Here is a 19,838-nt window from a genome sequence, read left to right as displayed (position 1 = left end):
ACACTGTATGAAAGGACTACTTTAGGTCATCTAATCATAGAGGGGCTTCTGCTCTAAAGCAACTTTTCCTGAAAAAACACAGAATACAGCTTTTGGAAGCTGCTGGTTTGGAAAGGGTGAAGGAAAGCTACAACTGTGGAAACTGTTCAACTTCTGGCCATACCATCAAAACATGTACCGCAAAATGCAGCAAATGCGATGCTCCCACTTTCTGTGCACATCTTGTTAAAATAGATGGTAAATGGAAGCCAAGATGTGATTTAATCAATCAGTAATCATATAATATATCAATGTATTAAAGGAGTGTATTACCCAAAAACTGTTAGTAGAAGTTGTGTAGAATAATTTGCTATGCCTGTGAAATGTTTCTTGTATACAGCATTCAAGGAGTCTTTTTCAAAAATGTTACTGCATTGATTACAACAGAATCATAGACTGAAATATATGGGTCATTTATAACCACATGTTTACATTTTATGAAGGTAATTCACATGCAAGTAAAATAGTTCTTTGACATCAACTATCAAAATCAATAAACATGTGCTAAATCAAATATATTAATGATGGACCATATTTTTGTACCCACATCTGTTGCCATCTCCACGGACAAATGTAAAAACGACTTGATGCCCGTCTTCGATTTCAGATCTCACGTATTTATCGCCAATTAATTTAAATTCCACTATGGGGTTTCTTTTTGTCAACCAAAATCTCACAGTCTCTGGTACAACATAAGCAAAATCGCCGTTTTCATTCATGATCCGCTCATTCCACTTTGTGCCGATATAACAATCCAGAGTTTCATTTGAAAGAATTTCATATATTAGTTTATTCCTCTGATATTTTTTGGATGAAATCCTTCCAAGACTTTTATAGAAAACGTCGTCATCGACTTGAATTTCAATACGAACTTCTGAATCCTCTCTGCGCCCGGAGTACAACTTTCGCTTGATCTCCCTGTAAACGCGTTCATAAAAAGTTTGCAGGCGATCGCTGAAGGAATCATCGGTTGGTTTTTAACATCGGTTCCAATCGCATTACGGGCAAATTATGTTCATCGCATAGCCTCCATTCGTCAAATTTCTCGCTGCACCCTTTGAAATGAATTTTGACCATGTTTCTCGCTTTGTCGACCTGTATTATCTCTACAGGATAAATATTATTATCCGTAGTTTTTATTTTCTTGCATTGCTAGGTCTTAGCTTCTGCAAATTCGTCAATAAATCTCTTCGGAGTCTTACGCTCCCGCTTCACTCTGTTGGCCGCCATTTTTAACAGTGGCGCTCTTTGCATATTTAATTGCTCTGCGCATGTCAGGTGAGTAATACGGAGGCTTGGGACCAATTTAAGCAAATGTTCAGTTTTCTATAGGATAAGTTTGATATGGGCTCTCGCCATATATTTCCTTCTAGTGAATTGCAGTGTTTGCCACGTGGCGAACTCAGAAATCTGTGCGCAAACATAAGGATCCGCTTACTAACAACTCATTCATTTCCTAAATTTTCCCGGGGAAACTTATCATAAAAGCAACCTCAAATACAAAGAGGGCTCTCGATCAAAAATATTGCAAGGCCTTTGCCCTCAGGACTTGATGCTTTGAACGAAGAAATCGATTCAAAAAGCATTAAAACCGTCAGACATGCTGAGCGGATGAAAAGTAGTTATCTATTAGTCATCCATTTACTTATTGGATATAAATGCTTATGATCGGTCATGAAATAGATGTTACTATCCGGCCTAAATTTTCTACCCTAAGAAAATTCGCTTCCATTTATTTAGGCAACCAAAACGACACAGGAACCAATCTTTTTTCACAAGGATACCTTTAAAAAAAAGTTATAAGTAGAAGGCAACGAAACTGTTTAAGCCCACACCTTTGTTTACAATTTGTAATTAAATAAATTTCATATGAGCTGCAGATTGAAAATCAAGTAAAGTAACGACCTTAGTGGAACATTGCTTCACTTGACTCATGTGGTTGTTGCTATGGGATTAACATGCACGGTAATTACAGCTAAGCATTGTGATAATGGTGATAATCAGCAGGCTGATTTGTAATAACTTGAACTTGCAGACCCTTAGTCACTCTTTGAAGAACCTGGATATCAAAATAGAAGCTAATGCACAGTCCGGTAAAAGTTGGCGCACTGCGATTTCGATCGACAATCTTTACCTTTGTTTGGTTTGGTTTGGTTTGGATTTGAATCTAAGGAACACGTAAAAAACATGGCACATAACAAACAAGTTAAGCAACAGCCACAACAGATTAAGGGAGGGGGGGGTAAGATATCGGGGAAATACGTAAAAGATATATTTGCAAGAAATTATTAAAAAAATCGTTTAATTATCAAACGGATGCCTTTCTATTGCACTTATCCACAATTGTTTTCTCAACTGAAGCAAACTATTTTCTTTCGTACAGACAAAAAACAAGTTGGCTATCGAAGTATCATGATTATTTCTAAACTGATGTAGCACATTGAATTTGATACTTTAGTGATTAAGCCATCTGTGATATACAGTAAGAAAAACTTGATAAGTGATTTAATTCTTTAGTTCTGGTTCCCAAACTGCTCAAAACTGTCATTGTAGCTGAGCCTCCTACGATACTACTGCGTTTTCGTTTGAAAACGCAACCTTTTTGTTTCGTTTTCGACGGTCATCCATATCAAAACGCCCCAAAACGTTGATGAAAAAAGAAACTCTCGAAAACGGTTACTTGTGTGGAATCTTTTGAATATGCATCGTTTTTAAAACCCTCCGTTTTGGTGTGGGCGAGTGAAAACGAAGGCTTTTAAAAAGGGTGATGAAAAAAATTAACGGATGTAACTGCTCTTACGTATGCGGAATTCCAGGTCCATCCTATTTTAACGTTTTCGACCGTTTTAATGTGGATTAGTGAAGATGCTGCGAAACGTTGGTGCGGGCAGATATATCTTGCCAAGTTTTCGCCTATACGGAAACAGAGACATGAAAACGTGTTAGTTTACTCAGGGCCTAATTTTTGTCCTTCATCCTGAAGTGTTCTTTCGCAAGAAAACATTTTTGGGAGGCCTCAGGAATCGCAAGGCTCCGATCCAAATATAACCTTGGAAACAAACACCGTGACGTGCAGACAGAATTTCTATGGGCAAATACACAGATCGTGATGTGGTCGACGAACGACGAAGCTGCCATGGATTTAGAGCCGTCTTTTCGCTGCTTAATCACTTATCGCTTTCTCGCAAACATCGCTTGAAAACCTTGCAGATTGGGTTAAATTTAAGTTCATATCTTTGATTAAAAGAAGGCAAAAAAGCAGTTGCAATTGAGGTAAATATTAGAAAAAAAAACTAATCCAAAAGACGTAGAGTGCTACAGATTAGTAAAGTCATCAATCACATCTTTCCTTTGGTGTCTTCCTTGTAATGCAAAGCATTATTCGTTCTGGGGTGGAACAAACTCCATGATTTTCTTCAAAAGTTCTTCGAACTTTTCGTTGGTGAGGATGCCACCTGGTAGCCTGAGGTAAAGAGTATCGGGAAAGACCATACCAAGGCTGCCTTGTGGCGGCCAAGAATCCAATTTTTCAAATAACATAGGTATGATGTGCTTCTTCCTATTGCAGGCTAAATTGGCTTCACGTTGGCACATTTCCGAGGTGCAGTATTTCTTTGTCATGCAACTGATAAAAACCTGATGATCGAAACAAATATGGACGTGTTAAAAAGCTATACAACAACCGATTTTTAAACTAGCCGGCGTTTCAATGAGGAATCTTGGGCGCTTTGTTTTCTTAATCTTTCTTTTATGGTTTTTTTTTTTTTTTTTTGTATTTGTATTTTTTTTTTCGTTCTTTATTAAAATATAGGTTTGGAACGGTTGGTCAAAAATTTCGTCAAGTGTCGTGATCCGTGTAGTAGCTGAGCTTACAAATCTAAGCTGAACGTCATGTATTTTCAAGGTTTTTACTCTTTTACATTTCTCTCAGTATAGCTTGGCTATAGGGACGGACAGGTAAACCAATTAACCAATTTTGTTTCCTTCAGAGACTTAAGAAAATGTTGTCTGTACCTTGCAATGTGATATTCCATGTTCAATCTCCCCTTTCAATTCGTCTCCAGGGCCCATTCTATCTCTATCCATCCAGCAAGTTAATCCCTTCAGCTCAAGTTTTCTTTTAGCTCTATGACTTTAGCCTGTATATCCCACTGATACGACAAGAACACTTGAGGCTGGTTTTCTTGACCATTTGACCAAGTCGGCCCTACAGGTGCGGTTGAACCAGATGGTTCATCTGACCCAGACGGTCCAGGAGAAACAGACGAGTCGGGCAAAATTACTGCTGCATCCTCTAAATGCAAATATTGAGGGAAAGTTGCTAGAATGTTCACATCATTCTCCCCGAATATAACTGTTATTAATAAGTTTCTGTAAGAATCAAACATCTTGGGAAATGAAAATTTTCAACCCCCCTTCAAATTTTGCATGCAGTTAGGCGCTCTGGGGGGATGCACAAAAATGCTCTTTTTAAAGGGCGCAGCACTCTTGTTGCCATGGTAACAACGGCTACTTGTTCGAGGCCTGGGGCCTCATTTTCATACAAAAACGCAAATCGCGTGCATATCATCCAGATTCCGATTGCTGCACCTTCTTTCATGGGAATTTGAGCGATCTGAAGTCCTCTGAAGGTACACTGTTATACTTGCATGTCATTTGAAACATGATGAAGACGAAACTATCCTCACACCGGTCATTTGTAATAAACTTGTACGTTGTCACGATGGCGTGACGCTGTATTTCTCTATGAAGTTTCCATCGTCCGTCCCAAAGAAGACGAGAAATGGACATTTTTCGGTATATCAGCTGATTTCCGCGCATTCTAAGTAAAAACAACCAAAAAAAAAAATGAAAAAACCCTCGATTGAACGCTCGTAAACAGTGAGAACCTGAAAGCAGAAATTGCAACTTGTCAGCGGCAGTACTACATGTAAAACCCAGTCGCCAGTAATAGCAATTTGTACGACGCGCGCGAAAATCATCATAAAGTGGAGATTTTGAACTACTCAGTATCATTGCAGTACAGCAAATGGAACAGGGATTTCATCACAACCAATTTCCAGAAATTTACCTTTTTTTTCAGGGAGTCTTTCTCGTGCTCGAACGTTATATTGGCTTTGAACCTTGAGATTAATTTCCTTGACAATAAAATGCTATAGGAAGTGCTTACAAAATTACAAAGGAACTATTTTTTTTGTCGCTTGGACCGAGAAATACATGTTTGAAATAATTAATGCTGTCACTGATGAACAAAAGGCCACATTCTTCTCAGTTATTAGATTGATAATCTCCACAGACTAACGTTATTGGACCGAACGATCTCCTGTTTCTACCTAGTGAGCCGGCCACCTCAGGGGAAAATTAGAGAGACCAGCTATGTGGTCAGTTTCAGTTCCAGAATCGGTGTACTTTTGGAGAAATTCAGATAAACGTTTTCCCTGTTTTACCCGACAACAAAGATGACCGGAACTGTATCGAAATGAATAACCTGTTAGTGTGTTCAACTTCACTCCCAGGGAAAATTGACTGTATCAATGTGAAGATGAATGATGTTACTATGTATGGTAGAAGTGCCAATTTGTGATGTTGTATTTAGCTTGAGATAGAGAAATAAACATTTCACTCTTTTTTTGCGACGTTTTTGTATGAAAATGAGGCCCCAGGCCTCGAACAAGTAGCCGTTGTTACCATGGCAACAAGAGTGCTGCGCCCTTTAAAAAGAGCATTTTTGTGCATCCCCCCAGAGCGCCTAACTGCATGCAAAATTTGAAGGGGGGTTGAAAATTTTCATTTCCCAAGATGTTTGATTCGTTCATAATTCATACCGCTCTTTTACAAATTTTGAAATATTTCAGCTACTATGTAAGTAGGAGGCAGCAGAAAAATAATGATTATTGAAAACTGAAAAGATACAGTGCTTAACTTGAATTATCGTTCATAATTGCTGGTAGTATTTACTCTTATCCCTCAAAATCTCATGTCGCAATGCTCCTCATATAACTATGAGCAACATTTGCCTAAAAATCCCTTTATCAGCAATGACTTGGGTAAGAGATGGCGAAAACAGGCAAACTAGATGATCAACCCATTCAAATTTACACTAATACTTAAAAACGACCTAATTTTATGACGCATAGAATAAGGAAAATAGAAGAGAGGAGGAGAGGGGAATATCTCTGTTTGGATAGTCAAATGAGGACATTCAATTTAAAAGTTGCCAAGCTTTCTTTCGAAAATGTTTCATATCAATTTTCCTCTCTCTTGTAAATTCAGTTTTTCTGACCTTTATCTCTTATAAGATTTCTCATGGCTTGAGTCAAATCTTCCACACCTAATGAAAACATGTAAATGATTAGTTTCGATGGTGTTGATATTAAAAATTATAATCATGCAAAAGATTTACACCCGTGGATGCCTAAATTCTGTAGGGCTCCATGTAAGAAAGCAGAAACTTACAGCGAGACGCTTGAGGTTTTTCAACAGGGCTAAAAATGATTAACAAGGTCGTCATTATCAACACCAACGTCATCGTTGTCGTTATCGTCGTCGTTATCTTCATCGTTATCGTCATCGTTATCGTCATCGTTATTGTCATTGTTATCGTTATCGTCATCGTTATTGTCAGCGTTATCATCATCTTAATCGTCATCGTTATCGTCATTGTTATCGTCATAGTTATCGTCATCGTTGTCGTTATCGTCATCGTTATTGTCATTGTTATCGTCACTGTTATCGTCCTCGTTATCGTCGTTGTTATCGTCTTCGTTATTATCATCGTTATCGTCATCATAATTGTTATCGTCATCGTTACTGTTGTGGTTCTCCTCATCGTGAATGTCATTGTTACCGTCACTGTAATCGTCATCGTTATCATCATTGTTATCGTCATCGTTATTGTCATTGCTATCGTCACTGTTATCGTCATCGTTATCGTAATTGTTATCGTGATTGCTATCGTCATCGTTATCGTCATCGTTATTGTCATCGTTATGGTCATCGTTATTGTCATCACTATCGTCATCATTATTGTCATCGTTATCGTTATTGCCATCCTCGGCGAATGGTGTTTCCAACCTGACCTCTTTAACAAAGCAAGGCAAAAAAACTTATTGTGAGATATTCAGGAAAATATATCCATTTGTTGAAGTGATTGCATCAAATTTTTCCTACCTAGTTCTTCTTTAATAACTTCAATGACATCTTGACGTTCAATGTTTCCTAGTGCTTGCACAATCTCAAGTATGGCGATTTGAGGTCGATCAGAGAGAACTCTGTCCAAGACTTCTCTTGTAGGGCTCCGTTTTTCTTTACGATTTTCAAATTGAATATAATCTTCATATGGTATGTTAAATCTCCATGCCACTGTTTTCCAGTCACCCGTTCCAGGAACTTTCCTGTTAAGATCACTAGATATCCCCCGGAGTAGGTCTGATTCTGGTGCTATAACCGTTTTCACCAATCGACTACGCCAAGAAGACTCTTCAACTGAAATAATTGATGCTTATCAGGCCCTGTAGATGACCTCTGACTGATATATTATCGAGATCGTGTGCCTAGAAAAAAACCGTTCTCAAAGACTGAGGGCGGCAATCAAATTTTCATAAAGAGGGTGAAAGATGCCTGTCCCTGCGTGTCCTAATAATACACTCATTTTAATTTCTTCTCACCACCAACTGATCGAAGATGAAGAAGAGATGCAAAAATTACGTCACCATTAACATCACTTTGCTACTTAATTGTGTAAATCAAATAGATTCTATGTTGCTGTGGGTCTGTTCATTAATAGATCACAATAGAGTGGCACACGCCTTGCAGTCGAATGCGTCGATGATGTTCTTTCCATACTTTGACGTCATCTGTGATCGATTACAGGACAGACGAACAGCAACATGGAGTGTATGTGTAAGTGTATAGGAAAAGACACTTGGTTTTTCCGGTGTATCAGGTCAATTACAAAAATAGTTTAAAAAACCCAGAAGCTGAGAGGGTGAGAGGAATTTCACACCAAGCTTGAAAAAGTTTTGCTGTAAGGTAGTTTTTAGATACATAAGAAGAACTAAAAATGGAACCGTGTATCTGTCAGACCCTCGGTCTTAATCCTGGTTACGAAATAAGGCACATAACACATACCATTTGGATCTATCAGGCGTTTTGCAGTGCGAGGTCTCTTAACTGAATCAGAGCTGAGTACGTCGTACAGTTCTCCCAGTGTCAACCGGCTTCTTTTCGTCTCCAGATACTGGAAAAGCTGTGCTGTTGGATCTTCTAATTGAGGTGATCAAAACTGGTGTACCTCGCCTCTGTTTTTGGCTACACCAATCATTTTGTGCATGGCAAAGTCTTCCCAGTTTGCCGTGGGTCCTTTAAATCTTTCAAGTCCCAGTGCGATATCAGTCAAGGGGACTTTATCTAAGACAGTTGTTACTTTCTCCCCGTCGTCTTCTGCTTTAAAAACTTTGAAAAAAATGATGTTATAAAATGGTTATCGAAAACATTTTTTTTAATAGCTTTCATTTACGGGGTTGTGACTATCGTAAACTTCAATCTGAAGAGAAAAGAGAAAAGTGTGAAGAGTTTAATGTGTCACTAATGTGTTTGCGGATAAAAGAAGAAGCACAGTTTTTACACAATACCTCGATCCAGCAGTTGTTTCAAATCGTTCCTTCCGATATTTGTGAAAACCTCCTTCAACGTCGAAATTGTAAGGTCTGGTTTTGTAAACTCCAAGTTATCAAAAACGTTCGCGGTTGGACTAAAGGTACCGTACCACTTCAGACTTTCTATAACTTCTGGTGCAACGTTTAACTCTCTTGCAAAATGCCTCCAATTTTTCACCGCCCTTGTTATTTCCATGTCTAACCTCTTGGTTATCTTTTCCACTGCTTCCGGCCTAAGTTTCATGAAAGCAGAGAACAAAGATTCTAAAAGGAAGGAAAAAATGTACATTATGATAAAATTATTGCGCCTCTATTCATTGGTCACTCTCAGAGACTTGCTTTGGAAGAAAACCCAAGAATTTTTTATGAATTTACAAAATTTAAAAAAAAAAGATATAGATATATATATCTAATCATCTATGGATCGCTTGCTATCTAATATACAGGTTCAGATGCAGTTGAAGGTATCTAAAATTGTGTTATGCTAATTAAGAGTTTTAAGAATTTCGTATGAGTTTAACAGAAGGATAAATGTTAAGGCATAAGTCGCTTCTACCTAAACATCTATAAAACCCTTCAATCTCCACAAAACTTTAGTGACAATGACTAACATCTGAGTGATAGCTATCGTGAATTTCAATTGTCAATCTAAAATCTTTAGGAAAAATAATTAAAAAAAACGCTTAGGGAACTGCGTGAATCCACCCAATCTCCACAAATCCAAACACATCCGAAGGTAAATAGATTCCTTTCACCATTTAACTCATCCCTAACCCCTAAGAGTGACTAGCATCTAATTTCTCCTAACAGTATCATCCCTAAATCATGTAGTAAGGTCATGAGAATAAAAACAATTATAAGCAGCAAAAGAAGCTGTTGATTGTTACACAAATTTTCCTTGTCAGCACCTTAGAGAATATATGGGGAACAGTATGGAAAATACGTTCACTGATGTTAGGGTGCAAAGGGTTGCTATAGCTTCAAGCAAACATAAAGTGTCTCACTCTGTGACATTGTGCTTTTCATACACAAGTGCCAGTAGTTCCGTCTCTTTCTAATCAGATTTTATTACATGTCTTAGCGTTAGGTTCATGTCTTATAATCGTGTTTGTAGGTGAGCTCTAATGATTTGACCGAGTTGAGTTTATTATGTCGCCGCACTAAAGAAGTGTCACGAAATCTGGTCTTGTTGTTAATTACGATTCGACTGAACGACATGATTTTAGTCAAATATTCTCGATTTATTATCGCTGTGACTTCTGTTGAAGCTGTAACTTCGAAAAACAGAGAGAAAATTGTAACATCAAGGTTAACTTTGGTCACGCGCCAATGCATTTCGAAATCTTCTCAACTGAATTGAATAACTAGTGACGTTGTACTCACCCATCGTTAGATTGGGTAATTTATCAGTGAACAAACAACAAACAATGTAATGCTTCTCTATCATGATAACTCGCGATCGGTTTTTCATTTCAGAGGAAAAACTATGACTTTGAATCGAGTTTGAGAATAATACTTTATGTCATGTTTCTAATTCTCAGAAATCACTACCGCGAAATTCTCAGAACTTCGGAGTAATCATTCCTAAGCAAAATATACACTATCTACGTTTTAAAATTGTTGTTGATTGCAAATCTGATGAAGAAATTAAGATCCTCGGCCGACGAGGAAAAGAAATCGGAGAAGATCCCGGTTATTTATAAAAGCATTGATCTATAATGCAGAAGTTGGTCAGTAAACCGTGCCGCTTTGCTATTTTGGCTTTGAGAAAACTCGCTCCAAGAGTAACGAGTTCATCTCATTTTCCGAAGGAATCTTTGGAGACTTAGGATCGATTACTTGCCCGGACAAGTTTATTACGTACTTCGTAACACAAGAAAGATGCGGAATTTACGGCACTAGTACGTGAAAGTTTGCCCACCTTTCAACAGCTTCCGCTTAGAATATTCTCTTCGGTAAATTCAATACAACATTCAATTCAGCTTACCGATTGAGATGGTATTATCACATTGGCTAGCCATAGGGTTTGCTGGGTAGACGCGAAATTTAAGAGTAAATGTCAATAAAAATCACAGATTATCGAAAAAGTCGCGGACACGGTCAAAAATCGATTAGGTTCATTTTTTGCCTGTGGGTAGTCTTATCTAGTAAACAAAAGGAAATGGGGTTAGATTTTTGAAATATGCACTTTAGCGGGAATAATTTGCTTTAACATTTCTGGGGTTAAATAGCTCAAATTTCACCAAGCGCGATCCTGAAATTATGCACTTTTCGAGCACTTGTCATGCTAACAAAAATGTAACGGAAGAACTTTTCTAGTTATAGAAATATTGAGTTGGACTTGCATTATCGAGGCAAAGTGACAGTTTTTGTCTCATGTTATTCTTGGCGGAGCTACGTCCCTATTAAGAGACGACATCTTCGGCCTTTTGAAATTAAAGCAAAGGTGGCCTAGAATAGCTTGGCAAAAATACATGTGGTAGTGTCTCAAAGTTTACAATAACACTACCAAGAAGCCTTGAAAGATAGTTCTTTACGATTTGGGTTTTATTTCTTTGGGACCTTTGACTATCAAAAGATGACCACCAGCCGAATTTCGGTTAAATTACTATAACGCCATAATGAGATGCATAATAACAAAATTAAACGCGTTGGACACAAATAACTGTTTTGGTCAGTTATGTCTTCACACTAAATGACTAGAAACATATTAAAATGTCTATAACTACACTTATCTACGGAGACAGGAGGAACAATTTTCGACTTTGCTACCCTGAGAATCACGCCATAATTCTGCATAATTCATCACACAACAGGTTAAACAGTTGAATTGCACTCAACAGGTTAAATGTGGCTCAAAGCCGTTAGTTTACGTTTACTTCTCATCCGGTGAACATGGATTCGAGCATTTGCATCCCCTCTGCGCCTTCTACACTCGCCAGTTTCGAATATACTGAAAATCGTCCAACACAAAGGTAAGAAGGTTTCACAAGCAGTGGTGGGCTCGAGTGACTGAAATCCGATATGTAGGACTCTGCTGTCACGCAACGCCTTCTTGTAAATAATACACGCACCGCTTTTATGATCAGCGGATCAGTTACTCGTAAAACGTTCAGTGCTCAGTTACTTGGAAGAGCAGGTACACTCTTGGACTAATTGTGTGAGTCGTGCGATGAATGGCTTTTTCCTCTTTTGTGGTGAAATGTCAGAAATATCCAGCCCAAGGTCGATGCACATGTCTCTTAGCCTATCCACTCTTAAAGTTGTGACTGTACGTTTTTGTACAAGTTCGCAGATGTTAACATCGAAAGATACAATCGGATGCTGAATAGCCACATCTCTCATCACATTTGCACACACTGCAGATAGATGCTTCTCAGCTTCGGCGGAGATTTCGTCCTCGTCGACGCTCTCCATATCCACTTCTGAGACTTCACTAGCTTTTGCTTCGTTATCGGCGGCTGTAACTTCTAATCGCTTCTTTCCTGAAAGACGGCTGAAGAAGCCACTAATTTGCTGCGACGTAAGGACTTCATCAGGTTGAAATCGGCGTTCCCCCGCTTGGTCTCTTGCTAGGCTCATGGTTTTCGAAACTTCCTGTGGATCGCTTTTCCGTCCACTATACTCCCCTTTTTGAAATTGGTCAGTTAAGAATTCGGTCTGTTTCTTTGTAAAACGCACCTTTTTCTTAATTTTCTTCAGGGCCCAACCCATTGGAAGAGGAGGCAAGCCGTCACGCTTTGATTGTGCAGCAACTTGAACGCTTGGTATTCGACTGCGTCCCTCCGTCAGCTTGGAAGAATATTCTCTTTTAGCTTTATCGTAGAGAGTTTCCTGTTCGAGCATCATTGGTGTTTTCCAGTATCTAGGTGTGTCTGGAGGTTTTCAAAGCGACTGTATGCTTTTACACATCCTTCTTCTGGACACGGGAAAAGCATGTCATCTGGCTTATATTCCCCAATACAGCGTCGATCTTGATTTTCGCTTTCAGTTGAGAAATCTGCTTTGACAGAGCTTTTCTTAATATGTCGGTGTCCCACAATCTTGAACGTCGGTGAACCACTTGGATTTGGCGATGGCGGGTCTAGGATTTCCAATTTTTCGGGCTGCTTCATGACTCCTTCGAACTTGGCCCATGGCACTACTTTACCGGAACCCACATTGAATGCTCTCCACACTCGTACGCCACTTTCATCGTACTCAAAATTGTTGAGTAAGCTTATGCCATCCCATTTGATATTAAAGGTGCTTGACGGTTTGGCAGTAACATAACTTGCTTTCACTCCTGTGGTTCCTTGGCCAGATTCAATGGCTGTTTTGAATTGTAGAGCGTTGATGACATCATTGCCTTCGTTTACGTACCTTCCAACGTCTCCCTTGATTGTTGCCGCTTTGCGATCACATACCCCCTTTCCACCTTGAGGGTCCGAAAAGTCGTTTCTTACAACAGCCACTCCCACGGCATCACCGGCCAGCTTACCTGAGATGATTGAATTTCCGCTGTGATAACAGCCAGCGTTATCTTGATTGTAATAAGCCATTTCCAGCTCTGGAATTTCCTTTTTCAGGGTAGTGAGGCAGTCAAGCATTATCGAAGCCACAGTCACACTGTCTTGGGCGCAGCTTTGGAATACGTGAACAAGTGTTTGCGATTCAAAGTACTCAGAATCCTCTGACCGTCTTATGGCAACGCTAATGTGCCATGGCAATCCTCGCTTCGCAAACCAATCTGACTGTGCCTCTCCATATTTTCGGGGCATATATTTCATTGCCCAGTCCTGGACTAACAGCACCGATCGGCTGTCGAGTTTGGCTAAAACTGAATGCTTTGCCTCAGCTTGGTGGACTGAACGTAGCTGATGGGCTTTCCAGCTGATGATATCATCCCTTGCCTGTTTAATGGTATGCAGCATGTCAGCTTGATCTTCTGTTGACGAGAGCGCACTTGAACACTCATCTTCTGTGGTACACAATACTTCTTGTAAGTCATAACACTGTTCACATGACTCATTGTGGAGATGGTCGCAGGAGCCCCGAAATTCAGCATTGCTTGGGTCACTTAGCGCGTAAATTCGACAATGATCGGGAACCTCAGAGGCCTCCACTGCATGTACCTAAAATAAAAAGTAAAATGACGAGCGCGTGATTCAGTGTATAGTTGCAAAGCAACGCATGCGCATATGATCGACATTTCAAAAAGATTACTTAACCGATTCTCAGCGTTGTATACATGTGTGTAAGCGTATTACAGTGAATTTTAAACTGTTGTTTCATAAATTAAGCATAAAGAAGACTCGGAGGGAAAGAAAGAGGTAGCCGTGAATCATAGTAAGAAGTTTACTGCATTTGCAAAGGCAACGCATAATTATAAAATATGCACCCACTTTGTAGTCGCCCTTTAGGTACTGCTTCGACAAACGAAGTTGCTGCTTAATTTACCTCGCCCATTGCTGAGTCTTGCCACAGTCAACAAGCTTATCAACGAGTTTTTCTAAAGCATCAAATGCTTCCACCCCTGATGCTGAAAAGTTATCAAGTCCTTGCAGAGACTTCCGAACAGATGAAGAACACACGGCCAAAACTCTCTGTAGCGTCCTCTTACTCATAGGCTCAAAGTTGGTTTCACAGCAGTATTGTTGATACTGCTGGACAATACGCTCTGGTATCATTGTTCTGATAACATTGGGTGTTTTTATGATCTCGCCAGTCGACAATTTCAGAAGTTTTTCCCCGAAAGGAACATCTTGAATAACGTGTGGACTTGTTATAAAAGAAACAAAATGTTCTAATTTTACAGGTTCAATTCTCATTCTCCTTTTCTCCTGGTTTGGAAGAGGAGCAGCTCTTCCATGAATCAGCCTGTGGCGTCGGGCAATGTTGTAGCGATAGCTAGTAACGGTTGGAATAAACTCCCTCATCTCCTTAAGGGATAACTTGTCTGCCATCAAAGAAAGTATTTGCCGTCTGGTGCTCCAATGTTGTGCGTTCAAGTAGCTTTCAGCAAATGCATTAAGAAGGTCCGTCTCTTTTTCACTTCTGCCTTCGACCACAACCTGACTCTCGCTGCATACAGCGTAACGATCACAAAGCTCCGTCCACAGTTCTTGCGAATTTTCAGGTGCCAGGACATCCAGCATTGCAGAAATACATTGTTGAGCTTTCCGTAGGTATCTACGTTTAGTACGCTCGTGCGCTGTATTCCACGGCACTGATAACGTGTGACGTACTGGACTGACGTCTCGAAGGTGTAAGAAGCGATTTAGTTGCACCTGGGACTCGTTGTCTAGACTCGAGCTTTCATCACTCTCTTCGCAATCTTCTTGCGGAACAAATAGGCTCTGCCGTTTTGATGTGAAACCTTCTGGCAATGCTTCATCACCAACAGTGACAGCACAAGTGGCAGGAATATCAGAGTCACTCCCTTGTTCATCAACCTGACGAAAAAGTGAACACATTGCTTTGGATGGCTTCAAAATGAGATCAACCGTATACACGCGCGGGGTGTCGCATGCAAGGCGGAAGTTTATAGTCGATGATTATTTTCACCTTATAATATAACTGACTAATAACCTATTCTGATATCTTTATCCAATTACTTCTCAGCATTATTTTCCATTTGGAGCATTTCGAAAAAAAAATGTGGAGAAGCCATATAATAATTTAAAACCTATATTATTTGGATATATCCTGTAGTGTGATATGCTATCTGGGAAGGGCACGCCTATCCAATTCTTGTGCCATGTATGGTTTTGCCAAGTCGTTGACGGGCGGCAATGGCGGCGTTTGAGAATGCGCATGCAAGTTAGCCTGGACACGCCCTTCTCCCACCTGGGTTGAATCCCTAGGCATGAAAAGGGCGGAGAAGGGAGAATTCAGAGAATGCGTTAAGGTTTTCCATTTTTATTAATTATATTGGATGGAAATTCTTCATAACACTTTGAAGAAACTCACCAAGGTTAGACCACTTAGACCTCCTGTGATGTTTTCCACACCTCCTGTGGCCTCCAAGCTCTGCGACTGTAACTGATTTTTTATTTTTGCTAGGGACTGTCGACATCGCACACAAATTCCTTTAATATTTTGAGAGAAAGAATTAATTTATACTTTTTAACCTTGCACATCCTCCTTGAACAAATAGCTCTGCATGTGGCAAAAGAAAAAAACTAGGCAAAAGCCCCACAAATCCCAAACTGATGACGCATTCTGTTGTTAACCTTGTCACGAGTCAGTATTTTACATTCCTTTCCTTTTTTGTCGACATTTTTAAAAGGAATTCTAATATCTGTGAATATTTCAATTAGAGCGTTCCCCACGCCATTAATTAATTTTGACAGGAGCCCATCACTGGTTTCGAACAAGTTTTGAAAGAGACGAAAATGTTGAGTGAACGCCAGTGTTTTCCGACGTAAAAATATTTGCAAAAATCCTGAAAAGACATGAAAATAAATTTCCTGTCAAACTTGGCGACTGTTTTACGCGACAGTGAAGTGGTTTGAAGTTAGGATATGAAGTCTGTGATTCCCGCCAACTACCCTGCGTGAAATGAGAAGCTATATGGATGTTTATCCTTAGATACAATGAGAATAAACTAGAGGGACGTCAGTTCTTACAAGATCATGACTCATTGTAGTCGCTTACCTGATCCGACGGGTACGAGGATTTTCGTAAGTTCAAAAATTTGTTTTGAGTGCTGCAAAGTAATTCCTCTTTCTGCTGCGGGTACTTCTTTAGATTCCTTTTTGTGACCGGAAACATCCTGTGGCACAGAACATAATCTACTAGCTCTTCTCCATCCGATTCCGAGGCTTGATCGATGTAAAGGGCAAACAGTCATTTCCGAAAAATTGACAGGCTTCTCGAAAATCCCGCTTCTTGCTAAGATAAGTTCAATCTCTGTCTCAACACCTGAAAATTGTAAAAAACGCTTGTGGCTTCTGATATCCTTGCTGCATGATGACAGAGATACCGTCTGAGTGGACCGATGCCTTGCGCGTTCCTCTGCACCACAAACGCCACCAACAATATCAAATAAAGAACAAGACATTCTTTTTCTGCTGGAGTTAAAGCAACCGTTGTCTTTATTCCTTTCACCGACGATTATTACGCTTTTGTTTTTTGTTTACTTTCGTTAACTGATCACACTGTTTTTCCGTGGGAAAATTGTATCGTTATTTTCGTTCCATAAGGTTTTCACTGTACGGTTTATATTTGTGAAATTTTGTAGAGTCTATTTCTTTGTTGTATCGTTTTCGTTCACGATGGCAACATATTTGTTTAGATTTTATATGTGGGGCAGAATGAATTGTTCGTTGATCTCGTTACGTGACGGATTATCATATGTCACGCAGAGTGACAGGAACCTATGAAAAATTAATTAAAATCCGGCAAATCCCTAGCGTTACCTGTCGTTTTGTACGGGACCCTTTTAGCGTGGGACGTCAAAAAAGCCAAAATTAGGATCGAAATAGACTAAACGTAACTGGGTTGCGACACGAAGTAGGAAATGACAACAACAAGTAACTTTATTTTACTCATCCCGGCTCAGTGGCTTCAATGAGTCAGCCGGTCGGTCCCCTTTACACCAATGAACAGTATTTCGAAAATATCTTCCAAGCGGAATAACAAGGGCCTATAAAAGATTTCTAAGGTAAGGAACTATTGATGTCCAAGCAAACATAAAAAGGTAAGTGCGGCTGCGACTCAAACAATGCTTTGCGTGTGTCATTGCAATGTTGATTTTGTTCATTTCAATATGGCGCCATTTACAATTTTAGCGAAGTTTGGTTAGTTGGTATATCAAAACAGCAGAAGATACCAGAAAAATGAAACGATGAATTTGAAGACTCACCTTATAAGCCCTCGTGATAGTATTGCTGGAGATTTTGAGAAACTACCACATGCATTTTTGCCACACTGCATTAGGCCGGGTTTGGCATGAATTAAAAATGGCGAACACGTACACTGGTAATTAACACGTGGTTTCGTCAGGAAGGACACGATACAAAAAATATCACTATACCTTGGTAATGGAAGGCCACATGTATATATTTACAGCTAAAGAAGTCCAGCTGTTGCATTTTAGTTCATGCAAGGACGGCCTGAAAACTGCATAATTTAGAGCTCGCACGCACTCATTTTCGATCATGCAATTAGTAACGGTTTATTTTCGTTAAAATGAATATTTACACAAACTAACCTCACTTCACTTTAAGTAGTACCTATAGCTACTTGTAAACAAAAAATGAGACAAAACGATTTTTGACCGTGTCCGTGATTTTTTTATTTTTCTTTGATTTTTAGAGACATTCACTCTTAAGGTTTTGTATCAGTCTTGATCACAAATCTGCTCACAACAGTGATAACTCTGGTACTAATTTGGTCGCCAATTCGAACAGCGTGAGTTCAAAGGCATCACTATGATTACAGCCTAATACCCAGGTTCTTTCTCGATAGCTACAACTGGTGACATTTTGCTCCCACGATATATTTTGAGAGGCAGTCCAGCGGAAACTCGCAGGCACATGCTTAAATGTATCCAAAATGGCGAGGCGTGTTGTCAAGCGTTCACAGGACATAATCGATTATGCTTAATTAGATAGATTTTCTTCAGCCGATATTGAACTTTGCATTTTTTAATACTACATGTATAGACATTTCTTTGTTTTTTATTTTCCACATGCAGCATTCAGCATACCTACTTGTTATGTTCGGAACGAAATGTCATCACAAATACGTTTTTACTTCCCAACAAATTATATAAAAGTTATAAATTAGTTCACCGCTTCTTCCCTACCCCTCTTGGGTCCATTTTTGCACTGTTTACAGGCCTGGTTGCTTTGTTCAAAATGGCTGACAGATTTCATTCTTTTGGGAGTTATTTTGCTTGGATTTGCGCGAGATTTTCGCCGTCTTTAAAGCTTAATATTTGGCTTACCTGCTCATACTTAAAAAAGGAAAAGTAAGCAGTTTAGGAGAAAAATTTCCCGCTCCAAACTATGAGAATTTGATTGAAAACAGGCTATTGCGAGAGGACAACCTTCGAAGGAGAGAATGCGAAGATCACTTTTTGGACTCGTTTGTTACTCAGGCAGAGATCGAAGGATTTGTGGTGGCACTTGATGGTAATTTACAGAGAACATATGGAAGATTATAGTAGTTATCAGGAGTTGTATTTCCCCGCATGAAACCTCGAAAGGTCCCTTAAATTTTGGTAATAGTAAGTGTATTGAGGTTCGATTATCATTGCTAGAACACCACGTTTTTCACAACGTTATCATGAACGCCGCTGCCCAGCTTAAAAGCTATGATCTCAGACAAGCCTTACTAAGCGGCTGCCATTTTTAATCCGCCATCTTGTTTTGGGTTGTTGCTAACGCTTACTTCCTTATAAGGTAGCGTCGCGGAAGATCTTTATTCACATGCAAAACAGAAAAACTGCTGCATCCCACATATCTGTGAGTACCTTAATCCACAAGGGAAAGATGATTCAGGAATATAGAGACTGTTGTTCCTGTCACAAACTCCACAACGGACACACAGGGAGTGACTAAGTTTTATTAATCCTACGTGTAAAATGTTCATATTTTCGTAATATTTAGCTTTTTAAATCGACCAAGGATTTTCCCCATTCTATTACTTATCACGGGTTCAAATTTGCAACGGTTCCTTGCGTAACCTAACACGGACCCTTTCATGAATAAATACATACGTGTGCGAGGATCAATCATTCGCTTTTCTCGAGACGTAAGCTAAGACTTAGACGTAGATCCCTTCTGCAAGACAAAATTTCCAAACTGAAACACTTTGCATTACGGTCTGAGACTAGCGAAGAATCCAATGAATAATTTCTTAAGTGGATCCCAGATTGAAAAAAAAAACATCAGCAGTTTCGCATGAAAAGCTTTCTCACATGCATTGCATATTTAGCTTACGAGTGCGTTTTTATTAAAATTTAGGATAACTTATTGATCGAAAACTAAGAAAACTAGTTCCCTCTTCATCAGCTTCTTATACACTGGTGTTTATCGTCTCAAGTTTTTTTATCTATGGGGTAACACCAAATTCCAAGTGTTCATGTTGTCGCTTAAATGATTCATAAAGCACATGCACTAATTGAAAATTCGACGCAGTTTCCTAATTTTT

The 19,838-nt window shown here is 39.3% G+C and overlaps 1 protein-coding gene, 1 long non-coding RNA gene, 1 other non-coding gene and 1 pseudogene across 4 annotated transcripts; 1 reads left to right on the top strand and 3 right to left on the bottom strand.

Moving 5' to 3' along the window:
• Positions 1–2,327: 2,327 nt before the first annotated feature.
• Positions 2,328–10,741, bottom strand: LOC113665284 (uncharacterized). Its single transcript, XR_016186350.1, has 7 exons — positions 10,684–10,741; positions 8,673–8,960; positions 8,170–8,493; positions 7,210–7,524; positions 6,323–6,370; positions 4,054–4,333; positions 2,328–3,675 (listed from the first exon to the last, which is right to left on the bottom strand). It is a non-coding gene; the product is annotated as an uncharacterized LOC113665284 (transcript).
• Positions 4,584–4,896, top strand: LOC149046483 (uncharacterized). The gene is made up of 2 exons (XR_016186351.1): positions 4,584–4,670; positions 4,792–4,896. It is a non-coding gene; the product is annotated as an uncharacterized LOC149046483 (long non-coding RNA).
• On the bottom strand, positions 6,533–7,124 carry LOC149046482 (uncharacterized; the record flags this gene model as incomplete). The annotated part of the gene is made up of 1 exon (XM_089202407.1): positions 6,533–7,124. A coding segment is annotated over one exon (447 nt), but the record flags the coding sequence as incomplete, so codon positions are not given.
• An 897-nt stretch (positions 10,742–11,638) lies between the features above and the next one.
• On the bottom strand, positions 11,639–15,355 carry LOC149046481 (uncharacterized; annotated as a pseudogene). Its single transcript, XR_016186349.1, has 2 exons — positions 14,081–15,355; positions 11,639–13,810 (listed from the first exon to the last, which is right to left on the bottom strand). The product of XR_016186349.1 is annotated as an uncharacterized LOC149046481 (transcript).
• Between the last annotated feature and the right edge of the window lie 4,483 nt (positions 15,356–19,838).

Source organism: Pocillopora damicornis, chromosome 4 (assembly GCF_964200805.1).
Source record: "Pocillopora damicornis chromosome 4, jaPocDami1.2, whole genome shotgun sequence".
Classification (NCBI taxonomy): Eukaryota; Metazoa; Cnidaria; class Anthozoa; order Scleractinia; family Pocilloporidae; genus Pocillopora; species Pocillopora damicornis.
Note: the sequence above shows the minus strand (reverse complement) of the source record. Positions and strands in the feature narration are given on the sequence as shown.